At 40.0% G+C, this 26,583-nt stretch overlaps 1 protein-coding gene across 2 annotated transcripts in view; it reads right to left on the bottom strand.

Moving 5' to 3' along the window:
• Positions 1-26,583, bottom strand: part of TPCN2 (two pore segment channel 2) — a 261,921-nt gene that overhangs the window by 210,727 nt on the left and 24,611 nt on the right. For both annotated transcript variants that reach the window (XM_085643579.1, XM_085643578.1), the window contains exon 2: positions 1,289-1,344. In XM_085643579.1, the coding sequence (XP_085499705.1) occupies positions 1,289-1,344 (56 nt within the window). The remainder of the gene's footprint in view (positions 1-1,288; positions 1,345-26,583) is intronic.

Below are 26,583 nucleotides of genomic sequence, written 5' to 3' on the forward strand. Positions count from 1 at the left end.
CTAAAAGAGAAGGTGAATTTAAAAAAAGGGGGGGGCGGGGGAGTGAGGCGTATACAAGGTGGGAGGGAGTGTCGGGCCTGGGGTAGGAAGGGAGCACTCTCAAAGGAGTCATGGTGTACACTGCAAAGACTGAAATGTTGTGGACAAACTATCCAGGTTTATAGAACGCAGCCATTGCTGATCCGGGGGTTGCTAGCTGCCATTGCCAAGGACGTATCCGGGTTGGTTCACCTTGACAGAAGCCTTAAACAAAGAGACTTAAGTGCGGGGCAATTCCTCGACGAAGTGATGCCAGAGGGCACCCCATGTACACCAGGTTCTCTTTTTAACGAGCATCGCTTCATCTTTGCTCCAAGAGCTTTCCTCGGGCTCCTACTTGGGAAATACGTAGCAAAGGCGGATAGTTATTAAAACCCCTGGAGTAGTCTCCATCCTTGAGGTGCCGAGCTTTCGCTGCTCCAGGCGCCCCTCTGTGAGGCACCTCACCACTGGACTTGGAATGCTCCTCCGCACTCCGAGGCCTCAGATGGAAGCTGAACGCTCGGTGGTTGGTTAGGCAGGAGAGAAGACCAGTGACAACAAGCCCCCTGAGGTGCTGGACGCCTTGTAAACATGCGACACCTGAAGGAACACACTTGAACCCGCTGGCCTCTGTTCTACAGAGAAGGATGACAACAGCTTCAAAAACGTTATTTCTAATAAACAGTCTAAAAATAACTAGTACCTTTTCAGAAATATGCCCACTTTTGCCAGTTCCTTCCTTACAGAATATTTTACTTGCTTCGACGGATCTATTCTCGTTCTATATTCGAGGGCTGTAAACCAAATCTTGGACTGCTGCTTTCAGGCCTTCCGTTCAGCATGCTGCTGATTAAGTCTGTCTGCTGAGGTAGGGCTGTGACGTTGCTCTTGGCAAGAGGGGTGGACACTCCTCTGAATTTGCAAGGCACGGGGCTCTCAGACAGCCGAGATGATGTTGGTGCCCCGGAAGAGGTAGGAGGCCATTTTATTCTCCCTGCTTCCGGGTTCACGGCGATTGTGTTCAGGTGACGGTGGTTATGAGGCACGGTGACTACCGGCTGAGTCATGGGGCCTTACGGAGCCACTAAGCACTTGTGATAAACTATTATAGGCAAGTATTGACATCATTGTCTTATTACAGGCATATTCTGACACGCCTGCAATAAAAATTAAAAAAATAAGGCAGTACATACGCATGAGTAACGTATTCCTATATATTCAACAAACCATAATCAGATGATGAAGGCAGTGAATGTACTTTGCATACCTGGATTGCATCTTCAATGAATACTGCTGCCTGCTTCATGTATAGATCCTCTGCATCTGTTAAGAAAGAACAGAAATTCAGGGCCATTAAAAGGCAGCCATGGCACAGTACCGGCTGGGAAATGTTACAGACAGTTTTGAGGTCACTGTAAGATACATAGTAGAGGAGATGGGTGGCAGGGACAGGTATCTGCACCAAGGCTGGAACTCCTGGACTGAATTGGGAGAAAAGTAGTGAAACGGGGACCGCTAATTTTTATTCCCAATAAAGGTGAAGAAATGCACCGATGACACAGATGCAAAGGAAGGATTACGAGAGTAATGACAACAGGTAAAGACAATAGATTTACAGGACAGGGATATGGAGAAGATAACGTCGACAGCGCAAAAGCATAAAAGACAACGTTGCATGAGAGAGTGCATGGGACGAAGTACACCTGGATAATGGAATCTGGAACAAGACAACCTAGGAGACCCCTTTCCAGGTCTCCTTCAATGAAACTGATGGTTTAGATGGGGCACAACATGGTTCTCAATCTTCGCTGTGATTGGACAGTAAATACTGATGTGTACCAATAAAGTTGAATTGAATTAGTAAACCACATTTTGGGGGGGGGGGGGGGGGGGGGAAGAGGGGGGCCCATAGGACACACCAAGGACAGCGACAACTATGATCAAGATTCAGCTGTGCCAAGAGAGACATTAGGAACCAAGGGTGTACCTGTGACGCGCCAACCCCAAGGATGCACTACAAGGGTCTGGTTGCCCCTTCGCTTCATCTAGCTGGTCTATGCTTCAGAGCTATTGCTCTACAATAACCAGCTTATCTCATGGAGGAGCGTTCCAAGTCAGCGCAAGAAGGTCCAAGAAGGACTGGCGATGGTCGGGTTTCATCTGTTGAGATGTGGATCACAGCTTTTTCTACAATCCACCAAAGGTCTTGTACTCAACCTGGGCTTCCTCCAGCCTCCACTGAACCCCACCCCTTCTAAACAGTTTACCCTTGAAAATCTACTAAACACAAACTCAAATACTTCTGGACTAAAATGTAGCATCACCCAATTCTGTTCATTTAGGATCTGCATAGAGGGCATCTCCTATGTTGGTGGTACCTGTCCTCAGATTCTATAGAACCTATAAATACCCAGATGCTATTTACGTCCTAGGGTATGCATTACTGTTGCAATACCTTAGAGCTCTTTGCCGATGCAAGGACCGGACTCCGCTCAACTTCCCCAGCAATCCCGGGATCACATATACGGTTAGGGATCGATAGCTGTATATATCTCTTACAGACATACCTCGTCATTCTCCGCTTGCAAAGGACCTTGCTCCCCATGTCTGCAGAGTCACGGATCCTTATCCACTTGATCATGTTTCACGCTTTTGCATGTAATACTATATGTGCTGCAGTGACGTCTGCAATGATCTTTTTGCACTGCAGAGATGCTCTTTGGACTGCAAATGCTTTCCGTGTACAGTGTTCAGACGCCCTTGAGGCCTTTGCGCAGCATGGGGCGTGGGCCAGCCCTCTTCAGCCAATGGCCAACGTGGAGTGATGCATTTCTGATCTCTCACAAGGAGCACACCTGCATACAACAACTCCCTTCATAGCAACGTGTGCCTCTCGAGATAATAAATTAACCTTGCTTTAGCTAGTGTTTTACATTTAAACCCAAAAAGAGCAACACACCATAGGAAGCATCACAAAAATCATGACAAAACAAGACAAAGCTAAAAGGCTGGCAGCCAACACCAGACCTAATGGGTTTTCTAATGCGGGTTGTTCGGATGTCGTTCAGTCCTTCTCCAACTGGTGTGCTTTTTTTTCCTTACTTGCACCACACATAATTTTTGCAATCACCTAATATTGCATATTTATGAAAGAAAATCTGGTTTCTGCGTCCTGTTGTCGTTAGAGGTTACAGGCACATTTACTGAATTTTGACAGTAAAGAAGATACCGTGTAAATAGAAGCAAAGTTTTGGAATGAGGAAACGCAGTAGAAGACAGATCGAATTAGTGCAGGGAAGTACTTCTGGGTCAGTGTACATAAGAAGTTAGTGAGGGAGAGACCGTGGGCAAGGCTGCGATACCTGGGAATATGCATGACATAGCTTGGACTTGCGTGCAATTAGTCCAGTGCATCCATTACTAATAATTTGTATTTAGAGCAGAAATAAAATCATAAATAAATAATAAAAGTACAAATCCTGGTTAAAAAAAAATAATAAAAAAGCAATATAAAACCAGCAACTCTTGACAAACACCAAAAAAGTAAAATAAAAATTAGAAAACCCCCTGTGCAGGGTTTGATTCAAGGTTTTTAGCTCCTGTGTGCCATTGCTAAAATCAGCTGCAACACAGTTGTTTACTGGGTGAGCAAACCACTGCAAATACCTAAAACGTGAGCCCAGGGTTGGCAGTATCCAAGGACTCAAGCCATACCTCACCAGAGAGGACATACAGTGCCTGGACACAGCTGGTGCTGCAGATCAGACATGGCCTAGAAGTTCAAGCTTCATGGCATCCTCTCGGCAAATCCATGGCAGGTGATGTCGGATTGATAATCTTCGGAAAAGAGCAAGGCGAGAAAATACAACAGCTTGGAATGACACCTAGAGGATTCCCAATGTTTAAGACTGGCTCAAGCATTTGCATCAATCGCTTTTGGTGATCAGGCATCTCCAGGTTGTGTTTGTTTGAGGTTTATTTATCAAAAGAATTAAGTCAACACGTGTTGGCTGATCTTTCCTACAATAAGGTATCCAGATACCCAGTGATGGTTTATAACCAACGATATCAGACTGCACATTAAAGTAGGCCCTATGCACTGTTGTGATGTCCTCCAACCCACTCCCTACAGCAAAAATATTCAAGAAAGCTTAATCTATTTTTCAAATCCCTCCTCTACATATCATGACCCCTTTGGTGTCAAATTCATTTTTCTTTAAAATTCATGCTCGTCAGTTCCCAGCACATCAAAATACGATTCCCCTGAAAGCTTTGCTTAGTGAAACAATTATCGACTTCTCATGAGATTGGGGTTTTCAGGGAAGCCATCAGACAATAGAGAGACCACACAACATCTTTAGATGAAAAAGTAAGAACAGGCCACAAAACACCTGTATCAGGGTAAAGGTCAGAAAACCCGTACAGAGTCTTTCTTCCTTTTTCAGAAGAACCCATTTAACACTTTTATTGGACAGCACTCTATAAATGTGACCTTGGAACCCTGAGAGGGCCCAATCGATTCCACCATTCTCCGCACTACAGGTAAGTCTATCTAATCTCTTCCAAACTTTGGTGTCACAACAGAGCAGCAATTTCTTTGTATAATGGTTTAAACTTTTTCCACCTAGTAATTGAATACAAGACCTTGTATCCATGTTTTGAGGTTGCCAAGTTCTATTGGTGCCATCCTCCATGCCAAGAAACAGATATCAGCAATCTCCTTCAATGGAGAGCACTTAAAGTGGTTAATGCAGTGCTTTAAATGGGGAAAAATAAGTGCAGGTCCTCATTAGAATAGAGGCGTGGCAAGTGGGCGGGGTTAAGGGCGGGGCGAAAAGCAATAAGCGAAGGTACCTAATGACTTGTGTACCAGTTGCAGCACATGTCAAAACACACAAGAAATGCGTTTATGGAAATAAAACAAATTAACCCATTACACATAATTACATGCTCCTCAGAAGCAGAGCGGAATGTGTCCCGGAGGAGAAACCTAACCTGTGCCTTCCGTGCTGTGGAACAGGGTACCGGTACTCTCCCTGGCTACAGAGAAGTGCCGGTACGGACGACAAAAAAATTCGGAAGTGCTGGTACTCAGTACCGGTGAGTACCGGCCCATTTAAAGTACTGGGTTGATGTCACCTGACACTCACCAAGCCAATGTGGACTAGTGTCATCGTTTCATAACCATTGCAGATTCACTTAAATGCTCTCAAACACCTTGGACACACACACATACCCTTTTTACAAGGAAACTCAGAGACGGGTACAGGACAAGTGCAAATCAAGTACGGCGGCATACCACAGGGGTTGTTGCTCAGTTCCACCATATTCAATATCTCTGTGGACCCTCTCACTAAACTTATTAGATCCCTCTGTTTTTCAACCAACTCCTACACTGATGACACACAAATTGTGTTGTCTACCACGAGTAACATTGAGGAGGTGGCTCATCGATTCAATAGTTGTATGCAAGCAGCGGCTGGCTGGATTGGAAACCACTTCCTCAAGTTGAATTGGGGGAGACAATGAAAGCTCGAGCCATGCTCTGGCCTGATGAGTCGAGCTTTCATGTGGCTACCGCCTGCCTGCCTCCCTCCACCCAGGATGAGGCATCATGTTCAGAGCAGACTGTGGGGGTCGGCGCCCGCTCAACATCCTGTGAATCTGAGCAAATCATTTAATGTCCCAGCACCTATAAACAATGCATGTGACCTTGAGTAATATAACCAGTGCTCATGTAAAGCACGCAAATAACATATGGGCGAGTTTGGCAACATTTTAAAACTGCATAAAAATGCACAGAGAGGGAAAAAATAAAGCTTTAGCACGAGGCAAGACAAATACATATCCATTCATTGACCGATTTGTACAAAGTGAAACCTGAAAAACTGAATAAATCTTAACTTAGGCAAATGTTTAATTCACCAAAACTCTTTTTATTATCATGTATGAAAGCACTTTCAAATATGCGAGTTCAGACTTCTAGTTGTACAAAAATATAACTCCAACAAGCACCTCGCAGTGCAATAATGTGCCCAATTAGTGTCAAAATTCCCACATGTTAAAGAATACACTTTTTTAAATTTGATACTTAAGCATATTTTACATCGTGTTTGTAGTAAGAGTTGCATAGCAAATATTTTCAGGGCTCTATTCATGCATGGTGGGATCTACAAGCTGAGCCAGACCCTTGACTCGCCTCTCCCTGTTAATTTGCTGGCTCGCCCTCCTCTAGTATAATGACAACACAAAGAGCTTGTTACCTTATCAATTGGTAAAAGAAACCTGGAGCCCTAAAATTACCAGATACTGCAAGTAAGAAGAGCCTGGGAGCACTGCTAGTAGTTCTATTATGAGGCAGGTAATACAGCGGTGATCCAGGGACAAGGGGGCCAATAAACTCCTTTGCTGCGTGCACAACCACCTAGCGCTCTCTTCACACCCGAGCACACTCCATCCTCATCATGTGTGAACAAACGAGCCACCCTTTCCCTTCAGTCTAAGGTTACTGTACACATCAGTGCAGCTGCAACATTTACTTACAGCTGGGCTGACATGCCACTGCATGCTGCACAGAGCCCGGCACGAACATTATCCCAACATTACTGTTAAATAACCAATGGCAAAGCAGGTAGGTCTGGCTTTGGCAGACAACCTTTTTTTTTACTTTGTCAATGCTTGTTTTTTTCCATAGTGTTTGTAAATCTATTTTGGGGATGCTGACAAAGCCATGCTAATTATAAAAAAACATTTTTAAAACTGGCCAAAAGCTAAATATTTTATTGGCCGCACAAAGTAGACTTTGCCATAGTACTGTCTGGTACTGAGGGAGAACTACTTTGGGTCGATGTGCTTGTTGTGAAAGTAATTAATACCATCACTCACAAAGACAGCCAATGACTGAAGTGAGCTTACCCATTGTCCTATGGGTGGAGAAAAGTGCGACTGACAACAGACCAATGGCGGAGGCAGGCAGTCTTAAAGCCCCTCCCTGTAATTAGGTATTTTATTATATATAATTTTGGTAAAGTGTAAAAGTTTTAACTGTCTCAGACCACCGGCGCCCACAGCTCTGCCCAGAAGCCTGCGGTTTTTACCATTGAATAACGGCACACCCAATACCAATGTTGGCAGTCTTGAATCCACTTCACATCTCTACAATCAACTACAAGACACTCCCCGTCTCATTATTTCTCGCTTGCATGTCAATGCTTTCTCCATTTGTGTTGTTTTTTCCATTTCTCTCTTAGTCATTCATTTTCCCTTTGTGTATTTCTCCCCTCTCTTGAGCTCAGTAAAGATCTGATGAGGAAAAATTAGTGCTGGTTCTCAAAAATGAGTGTCTGTGGCCCCACTGTCAGCCACTGGCTCAAATTAATCACAGACTGCATTGGAACACTATCCAGTCACCTCCATTCCCACATTCCTATATTAACGTTTTAAATGTGTCTAACTTGGGACAGATACACACAAACTTCAAACAAAAATAAACTTTAAAAAACACAAAAATGTTAAGGAATGATAAAGAAGATAGAACCTTCTGAATGGTTAGTGCCTGTAGTCTTGGCACCCAAAGATGGAGGGAAGAATATCAGAATAGGGGTTGATCTTCGTGATCGTAACAGGAATATCTGGGTGGACCGGCAACCTCTACCCCACAATGTAGAGGAGCCATCACTGCTAGGGAGGCTAAGGTGTTCAGTGTCCTCGATTGGCTACCATAAAGTTTTGTTGAGCGAGGACTCTAGGCACTTAACTTCACTCTTTACACCCCTGGGTGGTTATGCTTTATCAGGATATCCTTTGGGTGGTCCTCAGCAGATTGCAAATTAAACTTTTTGTGGAAATAGTGGGGAAGGTGGGGGGTAGGAGATGTATGTATTAAGTTAAAAGCAAAAAAACCAAACTCAGAAATGTTAAGTGGACAGGTTGTGGTGTCATTTTTGACACTGAGAGGTATATTGGAATACAAATCTAGGTAGGTTATTGTACTGTGAGACCGTCTATAGTGTTTGGAGATTACATGGAGAGGAGATGGAGATAGTAAAAGTGATACGTTTCTTTTATATGTACGCATAGTTTGAATCATTTGATCATAGGTTGAGATATAAAATGAACATGGTTTTTGGACTGCATTTGGGTATAGTTAATAGTTTTAGTAGTTTGACTCGTGAATAATAGAAGGTAGATATACTAAAATATATGGTAGTAAACGTATTAATGATTGTCTGTTCTTATGAAATAAAAGTGGTTGGGGAGTGTTTCTTTAGAAGAGATGTTTTATAAATGTGTGAGATAAAAAAAGAAATTAAAATGTACGGTATATTTTCTGTATGACTTTCTTGACATTAGTAAACTACAGGTGATAAGTGATACTAATTGTCAGGCTGTGTCTCTGTGGTGAATATACCTAGGTGTTTAAGTGGTCCGGGTTTTACCGGTGCTCAGCTTCACTATCCCGTTTGAGACACTCGTCAAATTTTTCACTCAATTTAATGTCCTTAATATACATACAGTAAAAGGGACAGTATATCAAAAGTTTGGGAATTAGAACTTTGTTTACTCTCCCCATCCTCTGCTATACACTCTACAGAGTGTTAAAACGACTTTATTAACATATAGATGTCTAGCTAGTAAAGGTGGTGTAGTCCCACTGGGCCCATTTATAAAACGTGATATGGGATGGTTTATATTTTACCCCCCCAATTTGCATGTTTGAATACTTTTGGTGATAAGTGTTCCGGCAGACACCTGTTAAAATTAACCCCTTGTATGGGTATAGTGGCGCTACTAGGAATGGTGGGGATTTCCGTTTGATTTTGTACAGTTAAGCAAACACAGACTTTAGTAACGTGCAGATGTCTAGTTACTAAAGGTGATGTAGTACCACTGGGACCATTTATAAAGCGTTCTATGGCATGGTATATGTTATAGCCGTAAATTTGCATGTTTTAATACCTTTTGTTGCTGAACGTTCCGGCAGACACTTGTTGAAATTAAGTCCCTGTATTGCTATAGTGGCTCTACCAGGTTTGCTGGGGCTCTTTCTTTGATTTCGTAAGGTTAAGCAAGGATGGGGGTGAGGATGGTGTAGTGGCACTGGGCCCATTTATGAACAGCTTTATGGTATGGTATATGTTTTACTCGCAAATTTGCATGTTTTAATACCTTTTGGTGATGAGTGTTCCAGCAGACAGCTACACAAATCACACAACATTTCTGTGAATAACAAATCTTCGTGTTGATAGACACTCTTGCACTGTGGTAGAAGGTTGCTAGCATGGATGGCAAATTATGAAACTTGGTGGCATTGTAGATTTAAATGGAAGCTTGGACCATTTCTATGGTGCAGTCCGGGCTTTAAGTGGCAAAAAAATTGGGGGTGTTCTAAAAGGGGCGGGGCAAACCTCTTAAAGGGGTGTGGGCTATGCAAGTAGGGGCGTGTTCCAAATCAAGATAACTAGCATTGTGTGCTTAAGAAAATCCCCACCAATTGTCCGACATTCGGAAAACACACTTTAAAGGATTTCCCTTCTTCCTACAACGTGGCTCACCTAGCATGATGTCTCCAGTTCCCATTAGTGAGCAAAATGAGCATGTGCACATAGATGGGGTGGTGAGAACCTGCACTTGTACATTCCCATGTGAAGCACAGTATAAGAATATAAAGGTAATTCTTAAGCTACTATCTTCGTATTTAAGAGGGGGGTGAGAACAAAGGGGCATATTATCAAGAACAGTGTTATAATTATCGTGGCTTTAGTGGCATGAAACTGCCGCTAAAGCGGCGATAATGGGCTCAATATGCCCTTGTGAATTCCCATAGCAGCCCAGGTTCTGGTGTGAACCTGGGCTTCTATGGGAATTCACAAGGGCATATTATCAAGCTCATTAATCGCCACTTTAGCGGCAGTTTCCTGCCACTAAAGCCGCGATAATTATAACACTGTTCTTGATAAAATGCCCCCAAGTGAGCCAGGCAAAGCGTGTGTTTTCGTAGCACTAAACCAAGACACTGTGAAAGGTGAGAGCAGGGTCGTGCTGGAGTTGGCTGCACGAGGTCAACTCCAAAGGCGCAACCAGAGCGAAATTTTGGGGGAGGCTAATTGTTTCAGCAATAGGCAGAGTGGGGATGTAGGGGCTCTAAAAAGGGGTGAAAAAGAACAGAGCCTCATTTACAAGCAAATGGTCTTTTGAAGACTTGTGAAGTACCCGGGTGCGGCTCTGTGTGCACGCCTGGGAAGCAGTCTCAGGGAGTCCGGGGCAATGGGCTTTGCGCGCCTGGTGGTCTCTCTGCTAATCACGCCACGATGATGTTGCTCCTGCGCAGCAAGAAGAGAAGGGAAATCCTGAGAGAAAATGGCTCTCCTTAAAGGATTTCTTTTCTCCAACAACGCGACTCACCTGGCTTGATGTCTCCACTTCTCAGTAGTGAGCAATGTGCATGCTCTCAGTGTCTCACTGCAGTCTACCTTTGCGAGGCGTGAAAATAGAGCCCCATAGAGATCAGTTTCGAGGCCACCAAAAATAAACTGCTGGTGCTCAGACCCCCACAGACCCCCCCCCCCCCCCCCGGGTGCAGTGTTATGTTTGCGAAGTTGTAGATAAAATTGTTAAGCTAATAATGGTAATTTTTCTGTGTGCCGTTTCGTTAATAATATCCCAAGTACATAGATTACAATTTTTAAAAATACTATCTATAAAGTTGTCTGCGGTGGGTTGCAGAGGGAGTGCTGTGGGGTGGTGGGGTGCGGCGGAGTGGTGAAAAGTAGGAGGTAGTGCAGTTACATATAAATTTTAAAGGTGTATTTAAATAATTAAATAAATACTTGCTATATGTTCTATGGCAGTAACCGTCATCCTAGTGCTCCCCTGCCCCATCACGTTGCAGCCGTCAGTAGAACTTATGTAATTTTATGTTATTATTTTAAGATATTGAACAGATGTAAAAAATAATTCAATGCATTTAATTTTTTTCAGAAAATTATTGCGTTTGGATTAAAATTTGAAAATGCCTAGAAGAACTGAAAAGAAAATGAAATTAAAAAAATATATATATTTGAAGAAAAGGAAAGATTTTCAATTAGAAAAAAAATGAGTACTACACAAAAAGGTTCTTCTGGTAAAAACCACTAGATAATGTCTGAAAAAAATAAAACGAACATTTAATGAAAATAACATCACACAAAAGGAAAAATAAGAATTTTTCAAGTAAGGAGAAGCAGACTTCAATTTCAAATATCAGGAGAAGAAAACATGATAAAGAAACAGTATCTGTTACCCGGAGACAAAAACAATTTCAAGAAATTCGTCAGAGACTTTTTCGAACTAGAGCGATTCAGAATTTAATGAAAACATGCTGCAAATATAAAAAGAAAGTGCTGCAATTCAAAACAGAAGCAGCGTATTGAAAGTATAGTGGATACTGCTTTTACTTTAAAACAGAAGTTATTCATTGTGATTTTGAAGAGGATCAAAAAGTTGGATAAAATAATCAAAGTATTGAGAGAAAAGTGGAAGAAAAAGACTTGTGAATAGAACCAACTTTTGCAAAATCTTTAGTGGACATTGGAAACATACTTCTACTAGTGAGCCTTTTTGAATGAGGAAAATTACTTCCAGGAAAATAGTTTACCATTTGCAATTGATACTGGAGGTCGTTGCTATGAAGTTTAGGATGGTTGTCCCCTTCCAAAAGAGGAATTGGTTGGTAAAAGTGCAGAAGAGTTAATAATAGCTGAAGACGTGCAAGGGAAACGTACACAAGCTCCTGTGTATAAGTGGGGTTGTAGCAGTATTTGTAGTATGCGACAGGAATCTATTGATATAATGCAAAATTTGCTACAAGAATATACACAGAAAAGTATTAAACAGAAGATTAAGTTGTTACAAGGACTAGATCAATGTAATGTAAGAAAATATACAGAGAAGCATTGGCATGCTCTGTTTCTCATCACTTGAGGATGTTAGCAGTACACCATTCAGAAATGCGGACGTTTGTAAGGAAACTGGACTATGTAAACAGTCCTGCATTATGTTGAAGTGATCTGAATACAGGTCTTTTACATGGTTCTTTATCAGATGTTCAAAAAAAGTGTGAGGATATTAAAATGCGATATTTTGTTTCAGAAGAGCAGTCCATAGAAAGTGAAAGTTTGACAATTACAGATGTTGAAGACGATGGGAAAGTGATTAGCACTGATCAGTTTGAAGAAGAAATTGGAAAGTTTAATGTAGTGTGCTCTGAAATACCAAACTAGGTTTGTGTTTGTCGACATACTCATTATAAAAGTCAAACTAGGAATGTTGATTTGTATTTGAAAAGTGAAAAGGAGAATAGTAAGTGGGAAGAATTTGCAACTTACTTGTTGGTGGAAGGTCAGTTTGAGTTAGGTAGTGATCAACGTATATGTAAATACAAATTAGAAGAGAACAAAATGCCTGCTAGAGCAGTACATAATAACTTAGAATTAGTAGCTATTCTGGAGGAACTGGCAAAATTGAATACATATGAGTCAGTTCTAATTCAATCTGTTCATCCTTTTCAAACTATAATTCGGATGGAGCCTAAAACAGGTAAACTGCCACCAACAGACTTGCAAAGAGGGCTGAAAGGAAGAGTGGTGTACTTACCTTTGGATTTTAAGAAAAATATTTAAACTATTGCTGGAGAGAAAGAGGAAAATGAGGCAGTAGTCATTCTAGTAAATGGTGTACCAACAAAGAGTCGGAAAATATGTCAAGAATTTCTGGATGTTAATAAAGTTGAAAAGGCTACCTCATATCATAGAGAACAATATTTATTACAAAACTGTAAATGTGGATGAACAGGTGATAAGTTTAGAAGATGAATGTGAAATTTCAAGTGGTCAAATAGAAAAAGTGGATAAGTCAAGGACTGAAGAGATTTATGAACATTACACAATATGTCCTTCGCATTCAAAAGAAGTAATAGGAGGCAGCATGGAGTTATTTCAAATGAAAAAAAGCACAGAGAACTCCAATGAGTGTATGGGAGAAAAGCTTGGAAGCTCGTTGTTTTCCACAGTTGTTTCCTACTGGAGAAGGTAGACGATATGATGACCGACCTGTACGGATTCCAGCTTCAGAATATCGGTCAACAAGATTATATTCTGAAGATCCTAGATTTCGACAGTGCATTCCAAACATATTTCACCTTTTGTTTGAAAGTGATCTATCTTCTCTGTCATATGCAGTGAACCACATACTTAAAACTAGAGTTCATTAATCACTTCTTTCTGCGAAAGAATTTGTGGAGGAAGTTCAAGAAACAGATGAAAATTTAGAAGCACAGTTAAATCAATTTGATGGCATGTCAATGTGGAACAAATGAGTATTGGTATCGTCGTCATGGAGAACTCAAGTGTATGTTACGGAACTTAGGTACACCAACATGGTTTGTCACACTTAGCTGTGCAGTGTATGCATGGGAAGATTTGCTTGAGTTTCTAAGAGAAGTGAATTCCAATATAAAAAATGTTGAGATAAAGACTCCTGGTGAACTGTGTTCATTGAATCCTGTTAATGTGTGCAGATATTTTAATCATAGGTTTCAAGCTAGGATGTCTTTTATCTGCAATAAAAAGAATCCAACTCTTGAAGAAGTTACAGATTTCTTTTGGAGAAAGGAGTACCAAGCAAGAGGTGCACCTCATACATATGCTACTATGGATCAAGGATGCACCTAAATTTGGAACGGATTCTGATGAAACAGTATTGTCTTTCATCGAACAGTATGTGACTTGTGGGATTCCAAGAGAAGAAGGAGATAGAAGGTTGAGACAGCAAGTTTTACGTTTCCAAAGTCACCGTTGTGGGAAGTACTGCAGGGAAAATACTAATTTTACACTAAATGTCGGTTTGGTTTTCCACATCCAGTCATTTGTAAAGGAAGAGAAACTTCTTTTTTTTCTTCTGTAAGGTACACAATAACTCGGAAATCTTCAAAGAACACCTACAACTTAAAAAGAACAGAAGTGTCAAAGTATATCAATGACTACAATCCAGTCATTTTAAAAATGTGGAATGCGATCATGGACATCCAGTATGTTACTGACAACTCAATTGCTGTTGCACGTTATGTTACATCGTACATAACAAAATCAGAAAATACAGATGAAACAAATGTGGGAAGAAATTGCACAAGAGAAAAGTTTAGCAAAAAACTTGTGCAACTTTACTTTGAAAATGCTTTCCCACCGAGAAATTGGATCCTATGAATGTTCAGACCGCTTGTGCTCTTCAAGTTTATATTCAAAGTCACGAGGAATCATTTGGGTAAGTTAAGGTCTTGCCTACTCATGGAATAGAGTGTTGAAATCATTAGAAGTAATTGAATACTTAGCAGCAAATGACCCAGACAGTACAGACATTCTTAAAACTAATATGTTGGACACATAATATCCGAAAAGGAGTCAACATCTGGAACAGCTATGTCTGTATGAAGTACTTGAACATTACAGCTTCAAAAGAAATGTTAAACAGAATTTAAAAGAAGGAAAATATGCAGTAGTTGGATGTCATGGTTGTTTAGTAAAACATGCAAAGGGTAATCTTATAAACCACAAGAAACTCAGTTGTGAAACTCCAGATAAGCGAGAATTTTACTATTTAGCACTTCTTCAACTCTTTAAACCATGGCGTAGCGAAAGTGAAATAATTTGAGACTTTGACTGCTACGAAGATTCTTTTAATGCATGTAAAGATAGCATTGAATGTACAATTTTCCCTACATATTTAAAAATGTTGAATGATGAAGTTGAACAGGAAAAGACTATTACAGCTGAAATAGCTAATGAAAGTTCTCAAGATAGTCAAAGTAGTGGTCAACGTAGTCAAGATCCTCTTGGACAACCAATACTGGAAAATGAAGCAGCGATTGCTATGCATGAGGTCGAAATTGCAATGCAACAAGCAAACAAGGAGAATATTACATTGGAAAAGTTAGAAGAACAACTAAATGTTGAACAGAAAGATATATATGTACAAGTGAGAGAATAGATAGAACATGGTTTGTTGCATAACATTTTTTTTTAAAAAGCGTGTGCGTTCATCTTTTAAACCTCTTCTGATGTACATCAGTGGTCAAGCTGGGACAGGTAATAGTTTAATTAAAGTTTTGACCAGTTATCTTAAAAAAAACTACTGGTTCACATTTATGTTCTGTGGTAACAGCTCCAACTGGATTAGCTGCACACAATGTTAAAGGAGTAACTTTGCATAGATTACCGATGTTACCAGTTGAGCATGATAATAAATTACAATATCAGAAGTTGTCTGGAGAAGCTTCTCATGAAGTGTCAAGAGTGCTGAAGAAAATGAAACTATTAATTATTGATGAGGTGAGCATGGTCTCAAACTTAATGCTTGCTATTGTACACTTAAGATTGCAACAGGTATTAAAAACAGATTACAACGTTCTCTTTGGAGGAAAACATTTAATTGTATTTGGAGATCCGCTACAACTAACCCCTGTAAAAGGAGAACCAATGTTTAAAACTCTTCTACATGAAGACACAAAGAAATCTTTGGGAAGTATTGGAAATGTGAATCTGTGGTTAAATTTTGAATATAAAGAACTCACTCAGAATATGCGACAAGCAAAAGATGAAGGTTATGCAAATATTCCAAAAGATGTAAGAATTGGTGTTCTAAGCAAACAAGGTAAACAAGCTTTTCAAAGTAGTCTACTAAAGAAATTGTTTACAAATGAAAACACACCAGCAGAAGTAATGTACAAGAAAAGTCTATAGTTTGCTTAATGCCTACAGTGGAAGAGTGTTATACAATAGACAGCTTATGAAATTAGAAAATCAAGAAATAGTTCACATTGAAGCTATTGATAAAATCGAGCATCAAGGAATAACAATTCTTCTTTCAGAAAAACTACAGACTAAATTGGATTCTCTGGAAAAGTCTGTATCAAAAACTGCTTGATTAGAAAAAAAAATGTAGATGTATGTTTAAACTGTCGGTTAATTTTGAGGCGTAATCTGAATGTAGAAGAAGGTTTAATGAATGGAGCAATGGGGAAAGTTGTTGATTTTGTGAAATATCAAAATAGAAATGGAATTCAATTCTTGAAAGTCAAATTTGATCAGATTACAGAGGTAAGACAGATTGCGCGTTGTGCTGTATGTTTTTTGCTTGAAAAGTATTGTATGTTCGTAGAAAAACAGTTTGCCTTCTGTTTAGCATATGCAATAACTATTCATAAATCTCAAGGTTTAAGTGTAGATAATGCTTTGGTAAATGTTGGAAAAACTGAGTTTAAAGAGGGAATGGTATAGGTCGCATTATCTCGAGTTAGAACGTTGTCTGGTTTGTATTTAATTGATTTTGATGAGAAAAGGGTTAGTGCGGATGTTAATTGTGTAAGAAAATATAATCCTTTGAGAAGGCTTTATGCTGCAAGCTTAGGTGAATATCCCATTTATGAGAAACGTGTTGTGTGTTCAAAATGCAAACATGTTTCAGAATCAACTATGGTTGGAAAACAGAAACAAAATAAAGAGAAAAAAAATGTAAAGCAACAGAAAATACAAACAAGTGAGGAGGTTGTCGGATACCAATTAGAAAATGCTTCTGGTGTCAACTGCTATGGTAATGTTATTCTAAACGTTATATTTTATCTTGAAGATGTTTATGGTGAAATTATGGAAAGTCAGGAAAAAAAAAAAAAGATTAGGTTCGGCACTTTATACTTTATTTCAAGAATTGAGAACTGATAGAAGTAAGATCCAATCCGTTTCTGGTATTCGCCAACTGTTGGATACGTTTACTGGATCTTTAACGTTCAGTGCTAATATACAACAAGATGCACAAGAATTTCTGATGGTTATGCTTGGAATATTAGAAGATGAAAGAATTCAGATTGAGAGTTTATTTGGGTTCAGTTACAAATGGGAACCTAAATGTGAACAGTGTTCATTAACTTTAAGCACTATAGTTGACAGAGCACGACTTCTATATTTGACAATACCTGACTGAAAATCTGTACCATTTTCCAAATTAGTAAAAGAAGCTGGTCACGAGATGATCTGTTCTCGTTGTCAATCAACAATGCTATCTACATAATGCCTACAAATATATGCAAAATATTTGATTATAATGCTGCAACGCTGTAGACCAAATGGAAGAAGAGTGGAAACCCCCCCAAAAAAATTTTGTTGCTAGTCAAGTATCTATTTCTGGAAGAACTTTTGCAACAGTTGCTATTGTTTTCCATGCTTCAAAGTACTACCACGAGTAGACATTATACAGTTTATTTAAAGTCTAATAATGGCTGGAGTCGCTGCAACGATACACACTTGGAAATGAAACCAAGATTGCATTATGAATTACCCAACTCATACTTGATATTTCTGAAACAAAGATTTTAGATACATCATTCGGCCTAGTGGGAAGGTGTAAAGATACTTTTAGGAATACATACTGGATGATTTCAAAGCAAAATTTTTTATACATTGTTTGGAGTATTGGAAAATTTGAACAGAAACTACAACGTAACGGTAAGATTTGAAGATTGGAAATAGTATTGGATGTGTTATTTCTGTTGATTTTGTATATTATATTTGTGATATTTATTTTTATTTTTTTTAACAATTTAGTTGCTTGTTTTTTTCCCCTGCTGTTTATGATGAAACTACACTGACATCACTGTGAATAGTGAAGTTAAGTAGAAGCTGATAACAGCAAAAAAAAAAGAAAAAAAAGAAAAATGGTTTTGTGAAAGTTTGAAATTATTTTCTATTATTTAAAAACTCACTGTAATTCGTGAAATATATCACACTACATAGCAGTTTATTTTATATAGTTGAAAAGTTAGAAAAAACAGTACTAATGACAAATAGCAAAATTGTAGTTCGATATTTAAAAATCCTTTGAAACTCACTGAAAAAAAACCATAGGTTTCAGAGACGTTATAAATAGTTGGACATTTGACTCATAAAACCATAGAAATTCGCCTGTTATAGTTAGTTGAGCCAACTATAACTCGCGTGCCCGCAATGCACTGGTGAGGACGTCACATATTACATCACTCATGACATGGTCAGTGACATCACTCATGACATCACTGATGATATTTCAAATGGCATCACTGATGACATCATCCACGTGATAGTCTGACACACCTCCTCGCACTCTAATATAACCTTTGATACACGTACTCTAAAATACAGACTACCATTTTCGAAACCATAGACACACCAATACCAGATACTAGATACAATCCACTGATCCCTATCTATATATTGTGAGCTAGACATACACTCAGAGTCACTCATACATGCTGTCACTCATCATATCAGTATAATATCCACTCATACACCTATACATACATTCACAAAGTGCTACTGATCCATAGATTTACTCACATCTACTCAGTCATGCCAAAAATCAATCACACTCATGTATTCACCTATGCAGATATATACACACACCATCTTCCTTATTTATATAGATACTAACACATACTTACTCTTATACAATCACTAATAGAAGTACACATTCATGTATGTAGACACTCTTGCACTCACTCTCTCACGTATAGTCAATTATACACCCCAACACTCTCATATACTGTCTAAAAACATATATAGTTACTCACATATATACAACTGAGACATCAATTCACTAATCAACACACCTGTACACACAGTCAGCTACCCATACAGCCCTTCCGAGATGCACTTTTGAATCTATACAACCAGTGAATCAGCCATTCAGACATGTATGCACAGAGTCAGACACCCCCACCCACCCACATAGACACTCAGACACCCATACAGATACTCATACAATCAATCAATAACCCATATAGACACTGATGTAGCTACTCACCAACCCATGCACCTGCTTACACACCAACTGAGAGACTAATATAGACATTCACACAGTTCAGTCACTAACCCATGCATTCAGTAACATACATTTAATCAGTGACTTATACAGTCAGTTATGCATCTACTAAATAATCCATTCATGCACTTCTACATCAACTCATTCTTTAATAGACCCTGGCATAGATATACATGAAAAATATTTAAACTTTACAGAAACACACATTCACTGGATGATGTCATCAGTGATGTCATTTGAGAGGTCATCAGTGATGTCACTGACCAGGTCAGGAGTGATGTAATAGGTGACGTCATCACCAGTGCATTGCGGGCGTGCGAGTTATAGTTAGCTCAACTAACTATAACGGGCGACTTTCTCTGGTTTTATATGAGTCAAATGTCCAACTAACTATAACGTCTCTGAAACCTATGGTTTTTTTTGGCAAATATATATGTATATCGTGATCAGGAACTAGGAGTTCGAAATACGTAGGAACAGGAGAGATACAGCTTGAATAAATCAATCTCATCAGCCAAGAGGAGCGCTGCATGTTTGATCTTTGTGGAAAATATATTATAAACATATATTCACTGAAAAAACCATAGGTTTCAGGCCTGATGTAGTTAGGAATTAGCATTTAAAAAAACCTTAGAAATTCACTGAAAAAAACAATAGGTTTTAGGGGAGTTATAGTTAGCTGGACATTTCACTCTAACAAAACTCCTCCGATATAGTTAGTTGTACTAACTACATCTCACGCGCCCGAAATCCACTGCTGTTGATATTACATCATTCATGACATGGTCAGTGACATCACTGATTACATCATCCAGTGAATGTGGTTTGGTTCGTTATTCAAATATGTATTTTATATATATATATATATATATATATATATATATATATATATATATATTCACTGAAAAAACCATAGGTTTCACACATGTTATAGTTAGCGGAAATTTTACTGATAAAAAAACCAATGATATTCCCCCGTTATAGTTAGTGCAGGCAACTATAACTCACGCGACCGCAATCTTCTGCTGATGACATATGTGTCTTTATGAAAAAAAAATATTTGTAATATATGTATAGCTAAAAATGTATGGAAGAAGACATGGGCAAATAAGTGTCTAAATACAGTATTAGCATCAGCAGAGGATTGCGGTCGCGTGAGTTATAGTTGCCTGCACTAACTATAACGGGGGAATTTCATTGGTTTTTTATCAGTAAAATTTCCGCTAACTATAACATGTGTGAAACCTATGGTTTTTTCAGTGAATTTGCAAGGTTTTTTAAATGCTAATTCCTAACTATAACGTGTGTGAAACCTATGGTTTTTTCAGTGAATTTGTACGGTTTTTTAAATGCTAAGTTACTTTACGCCATTCGTGGCGTGCGCGCCCACTTAACGCAGTTCGTTCCGTGCGCGCACGGTGCGCTTTGCGCACCGAGCGCGCACAGTGAGCACGCGGTGCGCTTCATGCACCGCGCGCCCACTTTACGCAGTTAGTGCCGTGCACGCACGGTGGGCACGCGGTGCGCTACGCGCACCGCGTGCCCACGTTACGCTAGATGGGCCATGTACGCACGATGCGCTTCGCGCACCGTGCGCACATGGAGGACATATGATACACTTCGTTTTGAAAGGTAAAATTTTAATTTTTCGCATATGTTATAAGCCATGCACAAATGGTGCCCTTCGGGCACCATTTGCACACGGGGTGGAGAGTGTGGATAATTTTTTTTTTTTAATATTTTGTTTTTTAATATTTTAGTTTATCCAATGATCTAATATGCCATGCACAATTGGTGCCCTTTGGGCACCAATTGCACACGGGGTGGGGAGAGTGTGGATAATTTTTTTGGGGGATAATTTATTACCGTACGCGTACGGTAAGCGTAATCGGCGAAATTACCGAAAAAATATTAATTCCGTTTTTGCCCTTGGGGGATCTTTGGGGACTCCCTCAACATGGCTATGTGTGTGGGAGCTGTCTAAACAGCCCCTTTACATGTTTTGGTGCTTTATATTTTAATCATCTCTCTCAGTGCGAGAGAGAAAATGGCGGCCGCCGCTTCCTGGTTTCGGCCGATTCGAATGTTTACTAAGATCTAAGAGCCAATCAGAATCGCGCTCGCGCACGCCACCGTACGCGTACGGTAAGCGTACCGTAAGCGCACCGTAAGCTGGCTCAGATATATATTGATTTAAAGGCTATTTTCTCAGAATCTACTGAACAGATTTACACCAAACCTACAAAAGGCACTTCCTTGACCTGAGGACTACCTCTCTGCCAAATTTCTAGTAATTCTGTTCAGCCGTTCGGGCTGTAGCCCTGTCTAAAGGTCCTATGGAAAAATGCATGGGAAGGACCCCCCTTTTATCTCAGCCCCCGCTTGACGAATCCCCCTGAGACTTTCAGGGTAGGAGCGGAGCGTAGCGCCCCACCCATTTTGAAAAATTCGCGAGGATTCGTCGACCGGCGCCAAAGTTATTCAAAATAGAATGTTGCGGATTTCCTATGGAAACGTGGTCCTAACTATAACTACCTACTGGCGACCGCCAGTAGGTAATATATATATATATATATATATATATATAGCAATTTGCATTGAAGAATGGGTGGATATATAAATATCTGGATGGAGGATTTAGTAGCAGTGTGATTGACTGTTTACTTGACTAATTTATAGTGTCTCACTAAATATATTGGATAGTGACTAAACTGTGTGAATATCTGTGTCAGTTGTTGTGTAAACTGCTGCACCAGTTGGTTGCTAGCTACGTGAAGGTCTATATTATTTATTGATTAGTTAACTGAGTATTGGTATGGGAGAGTGAATCTGTGTGTGGTTCGGTAGGGGGGGTGCGACTGCTCAAAGATGTGTGAATAGTTGATTCAGTAGGTATATGAAGTTAAAACTACATGTTATAACGGTTGTTTGGGTGAGTCAATATCTTTATGGGTGTGGTGATGAGCCAATATATGTCTCAATGGTACATGTCCAACAAACTAGAAAAATAAAAGCCAGTGTATGTGTCAGTTATTGTATATAAATAAGTATACATAAGACTCAGTGATTGTATGAGTGACTGTATGGATAACTGTATACTTGTAATAGTGTTTTTATAAAACACACTAAGTATGAGTTATTATCTATATGAATAGATGAAGTGGGGTTTTTATAAGTGTATAGCTAAGTAAAAGTAAGCATGATCCATTGTTTGCATAAGTGAGTAGGATGACTTCTTAAGTGATTAGGTTGTGTGCTGGTGTGTAATGTCGATATAGGCGTATAAGTATATTTGATAGTGTTCTATTGATCATTGACAGCATGTATGAGTGAATCTATAGGTAAGGGATTAGATGTGTGTATAGATCTAGGAATCACTGAGTGGGTGTTTAGAAAGTTGAATTGGTGTGTCAATGGTTTTAAATCTGGCACTCTGTATTTTACAGTGAGTGATGAAAGGTTATACTAGTGTATGATGAGGTGTATCTGATTGTCACATGGATGATGTCAGTGATGTCATCAGTGATGTCACTGACCATGTCATGAATGATGTAATATGCGACATCATCAGCAGTGGATTGCGGGCGCGCGAGATTTAGTTAGTACAACTAACTATAATCGGAAGAATTTCAATGGTTTTGTTCGAGTGAAATGTCCAGCTAACTAGAACACCCCTAAAACCTATAGAACACCCCTAAAACCTATTGTTTTTTCAGTGAATTTCTAAGGATTTTTAAATGCTAATTCCTAACTATATCAGGCCTGAAACCTATGGTTTTTTCAGTGAATTTCAAAGGTTTTTTAAATGCCAATTCCTAACTATAACAGGCCTGAAACCTATGGTTTTTCTGTGAATTTCAAAGGTTTTGTAAATGACAATTTTTAATGTATTGTTATACTGATTTACTACATTTTTAGATTTTTTTTTTTAAATTACATTATACATTACAATACAAAATATACTTTCTCAGAATGAATTACTTTAGTTTAAATACTTTGCAAATAGGCAATAGACTTTTAAGTACAGTAGTTACAGTTGTTGCAATGGGCAACACAATTTCAAACACAATGCAACATAGAGCTCAATGTGAATTTCTAGTCAAATGCAATTAGTTACTTTATGGATTACTTTTCTAACCACAGGACTGGATCCTAGATTCAGTCCTTGGACATCTCCTGTAAACAGTTGAGTAAAAGCGTTTGTTACAGTAGTGATTTTTAAAGAATATTATTGTATTTTAAAAGTTGACACTTAAAAAATGTTTCACATAGAATCACCAATGTTATCCTATGGCAGAAAATTCACTTAGCAGTTAAGTAGTGTTATCGTTACTTTTTCTTACTCAGTGGTGGATCCTGGATCCAGCACTGGTGAATCTCCAGTAAACAGTTGAAAGAATGTGTTTAAGTCATACAAACGATTTTTTAGGAATATTTTTAGTTTGTGAAAATAGACACTTAGAAACTTTTCTGCTGAAAACCACACAATGGACTCCTATGGAAGGAAATACAAGTTACTGGTAAGTACGCTTAGAATTACTTTCCAGGGTCAGTGCTGGGCTAAAAGATGCAGCACTGGGTTCTCTCCTGATAACAGGTGAGTGAGTAAATTGGAATTCGTAGTTCGGCTGATTTTAGAGGAATATTTGTACAATGGTGAAGGAAGGGGGCGGGGCCTGAGGTGACGTTTCCAAACACGCCCTGTGGCGCGTTTTGAGTTGGGGAATTAATTCTTCTTCAATCTTGCGGTTCCCTGTGGGCCAACTAGCCCACCAGGTACCTCCAGTATGCGCCAGGGAGCTGCGTTGCAGAGAGGTGTTCAGAGGCCACGCCCCTTTTTTACAACACTGCAATGCAGCTCCGTGGCACTTACCGGAGGTACCTGGTGGGCTAGTTGGCCCCTAGGGGACCTCTGGATTGAAGAGGAATTAACTCCCCAACTTAAAACGCGCCACAGGGCGTGTTTGCACATATCACCTCAGGCCCCGCCCCCTACCTTCACCACTGTGCAAACACGCCCCATGGCGTGTTTTAAGTTGGGGTATTTTGTTGCATTTAAAAAAAAAAATAAAAAAAAAAAAAAAATATTGGAGGGGGGCCGCGTGGCCATCCCCCCCCCCACACTTAATTTTTCATTATGCCCCCGGGACTTGCCCCCCCCCCCCCCTCCCCGGGGGCAAATTAGCATATTTAGCGCGGGAGCCCGCGCTGATTTTATTTTTTATCAGCAGGATTCACGCGTGGGACCCCCTGAGCAGGCCTAGGGGGTCAGGGTGTTTCTACCCTGCCCCCTTTTCGCAACGTTTTTTTTGGGATTTCTTGTGCCTAGGTTCTACCGAGGCACAAGATGGCTGCCAACACTTCCTGATTCAGAGTGTTGGCAGCCAATTAAAATTCAGCTTGTGATCGGGAAGGTGCGCGGATCCTCCGAGGCCATAGATATATATGTACTTTTAACTGTAATTTTCTCAGGAACTACTGAACGGATTTACACCAATTAAGCAAAAGGTATGAGTCTTAACTGAGGACTACCTCTTTGCCAAATTTGGTGTAAATCCGTTCAGCAGTTCAGGCTGTAGCTGCGTCTAAAGGTCCTATGGGAAAATGCATGGTGAAAATGTGTTTTGGGACCCCCTTTTTTCTCGGCCCCCGCTTGACGAATCACCGTGAAACTTTCAGGATAGGAGCGGACCGGAGCTGGCCAAAAGTTTGGAAAAATCCCGCGAAGATTAGTCAATCGGCGCCAAAGTTATTCCAAATAGAATGTTGCGGATTTCCTATGGAAAATAGGTCCTAACTATATCTACCTACTGGCGACCGCCAGTAGGTAATACATACACAAACACATTTTTTATTTTGTTTTTATTTTCAATGTTAGAAACTTTCTTAACCAACGTACTTCTCGTTTTTGTTATGGATGGCAGCGCAAAGTTATTTAATCTTGTATTTTGTTTAATCAGGTTTGCATTTTAATGTTCAGTTCCATGTTCTTGCATTTGTCTTTTTTTTTTTTTAGTTATTCATTTTATTTAGTCATGCTGTACTGTGATGTGTGTAGGGGGACGCGTGTGGTCTGTCTCGAGACAGACAAGCTCTAGAATAGAATGGAGCGCGTGGCGATTGAGGAAGGAGACTGCAGATAGGGAGCAGACCGTTGGTGATGGCACGATAAGTCTCAATAAAAGATAAAACTACTGACCAGTGTCGTCGTGTCCTTCAAGACGCACCAGAACGCTTTACTCAAAAACAAATGTAAAACGCTTTTCTGTATTTCAACTACTTTTTAGTAGTTCACATCTGTGAAATACCGTGGGCTGATAAATGCTGATGGACAGGCCCCTTTCTGTATGGACAGGTTTTGTATATTTCTTTGTTTTGTGTTACAAGATAAGCCCTCGGCAGACATTTAAAGCTGTTCATATGCGAGTCCTAAAAAGCACACAGTTACAGTACTTGTTGTGGATTCTTCAGAAGCAGTAGCCCCAAGAGCTTGGTCTATGTACTAGAGGGCTGTCTATGCATCATTTTCACTTCAGTCCATGAACAGTGGTAAATATTCCCACAGTGCCACTGGACCAGCAAAGAGTTGCAGGTTCACCCACCAGTTGCCCAACAGCAGGGAGCTCTGTAGGTCTGGAAAGGCAAGATGGCATCCCTAGGAATAGGCTGACGGCAGCACTCCAAGTCTCCACACCAGCAGTAGCAGGCGAGAGGTAGCGGGGAGTACCACACTAACAAACACAAAGAATCTTGTATGGATTTAACAAATGTACCCCACCGAGGAATGCAGAGACTCACTGGTGGATCAGAACCGAAAGGTGGGTGTCATGCGGAGGAGAAAAGATGGAACATCTGGTGATCATTCCCTGTACCCGCTCCATACACTTCCCCTCACTCCAGATGCCAGCTCCCACAAGGTATGTTCAAACACTGAAGAGCGTTTACCCCACTATGGACAACGCGCTGGGTACTTCATGGACCCTTTGTCTTAAAATATCTTAAGTCCAATGCAATATGAAGAGGAGATCATAGAAACGTTCTATGGCATTCCTAAGAAACGACCTCAGTGTTGATGGTTTGAACGTTGCGGCTGTATGAATCAACACCAGACATTCAACAGGACAATGGCGTATGAAAACAAAGTTTAGGACCGAAAATCTTACAGTGACGTTAAATTGTCTCCCAAGGTCGATTGTTTGCTCTTTGCTTATAGTGTTGCATCCATAAAGGGGAAAGAAAATCCTAGCATCAGAATACAAAGTCCAGAAACCCCACTGGGCTGGATGGTCTCCTGGCATCCATTAGGAACAACTTGTGATTTTCAAGAAAGCAACATTCACATTTTGGAACAATGTTAGAGGTATTTAATTCTCATCTATTTCGGTGTGCCAACAGGAGTCCAAGCCCACCTACAGAAGAGCGATTCCCATTTCAGAGCATTTGTGCGCCTAAAAGTCCTCCCAAGCTCCGGTTGGCGCAGCATCAACATTGCTGTTACAACTAAAGGAGATTTTGCTCTGAAATGCGTTTTTCTTCTAAATGGGATTCCTGCTCCTACGAGTGTTTCAACACTCCTGCGGATACAGCACCAAGAGTGACGTCACCTAAACGTGAATTACCCAAGAAATCATATTGCTGCTTCCTTGCTTTACACAGAAAGGTGATTTTGCACCTAGAGGG

This window comes from Triturus cristatus, chromosome 3_1, assembly GCF_964204655.1.
Source record: "Triturus cristatus chromosome 3_1, aTriCri1.1, whole genome shotgun sequence".
Lineage (NCBI taxonomy): Eukaryota > Metazoa > Chordata > Amphibia > Caudata > Salamandridae > Triturus > Triturus cristatus.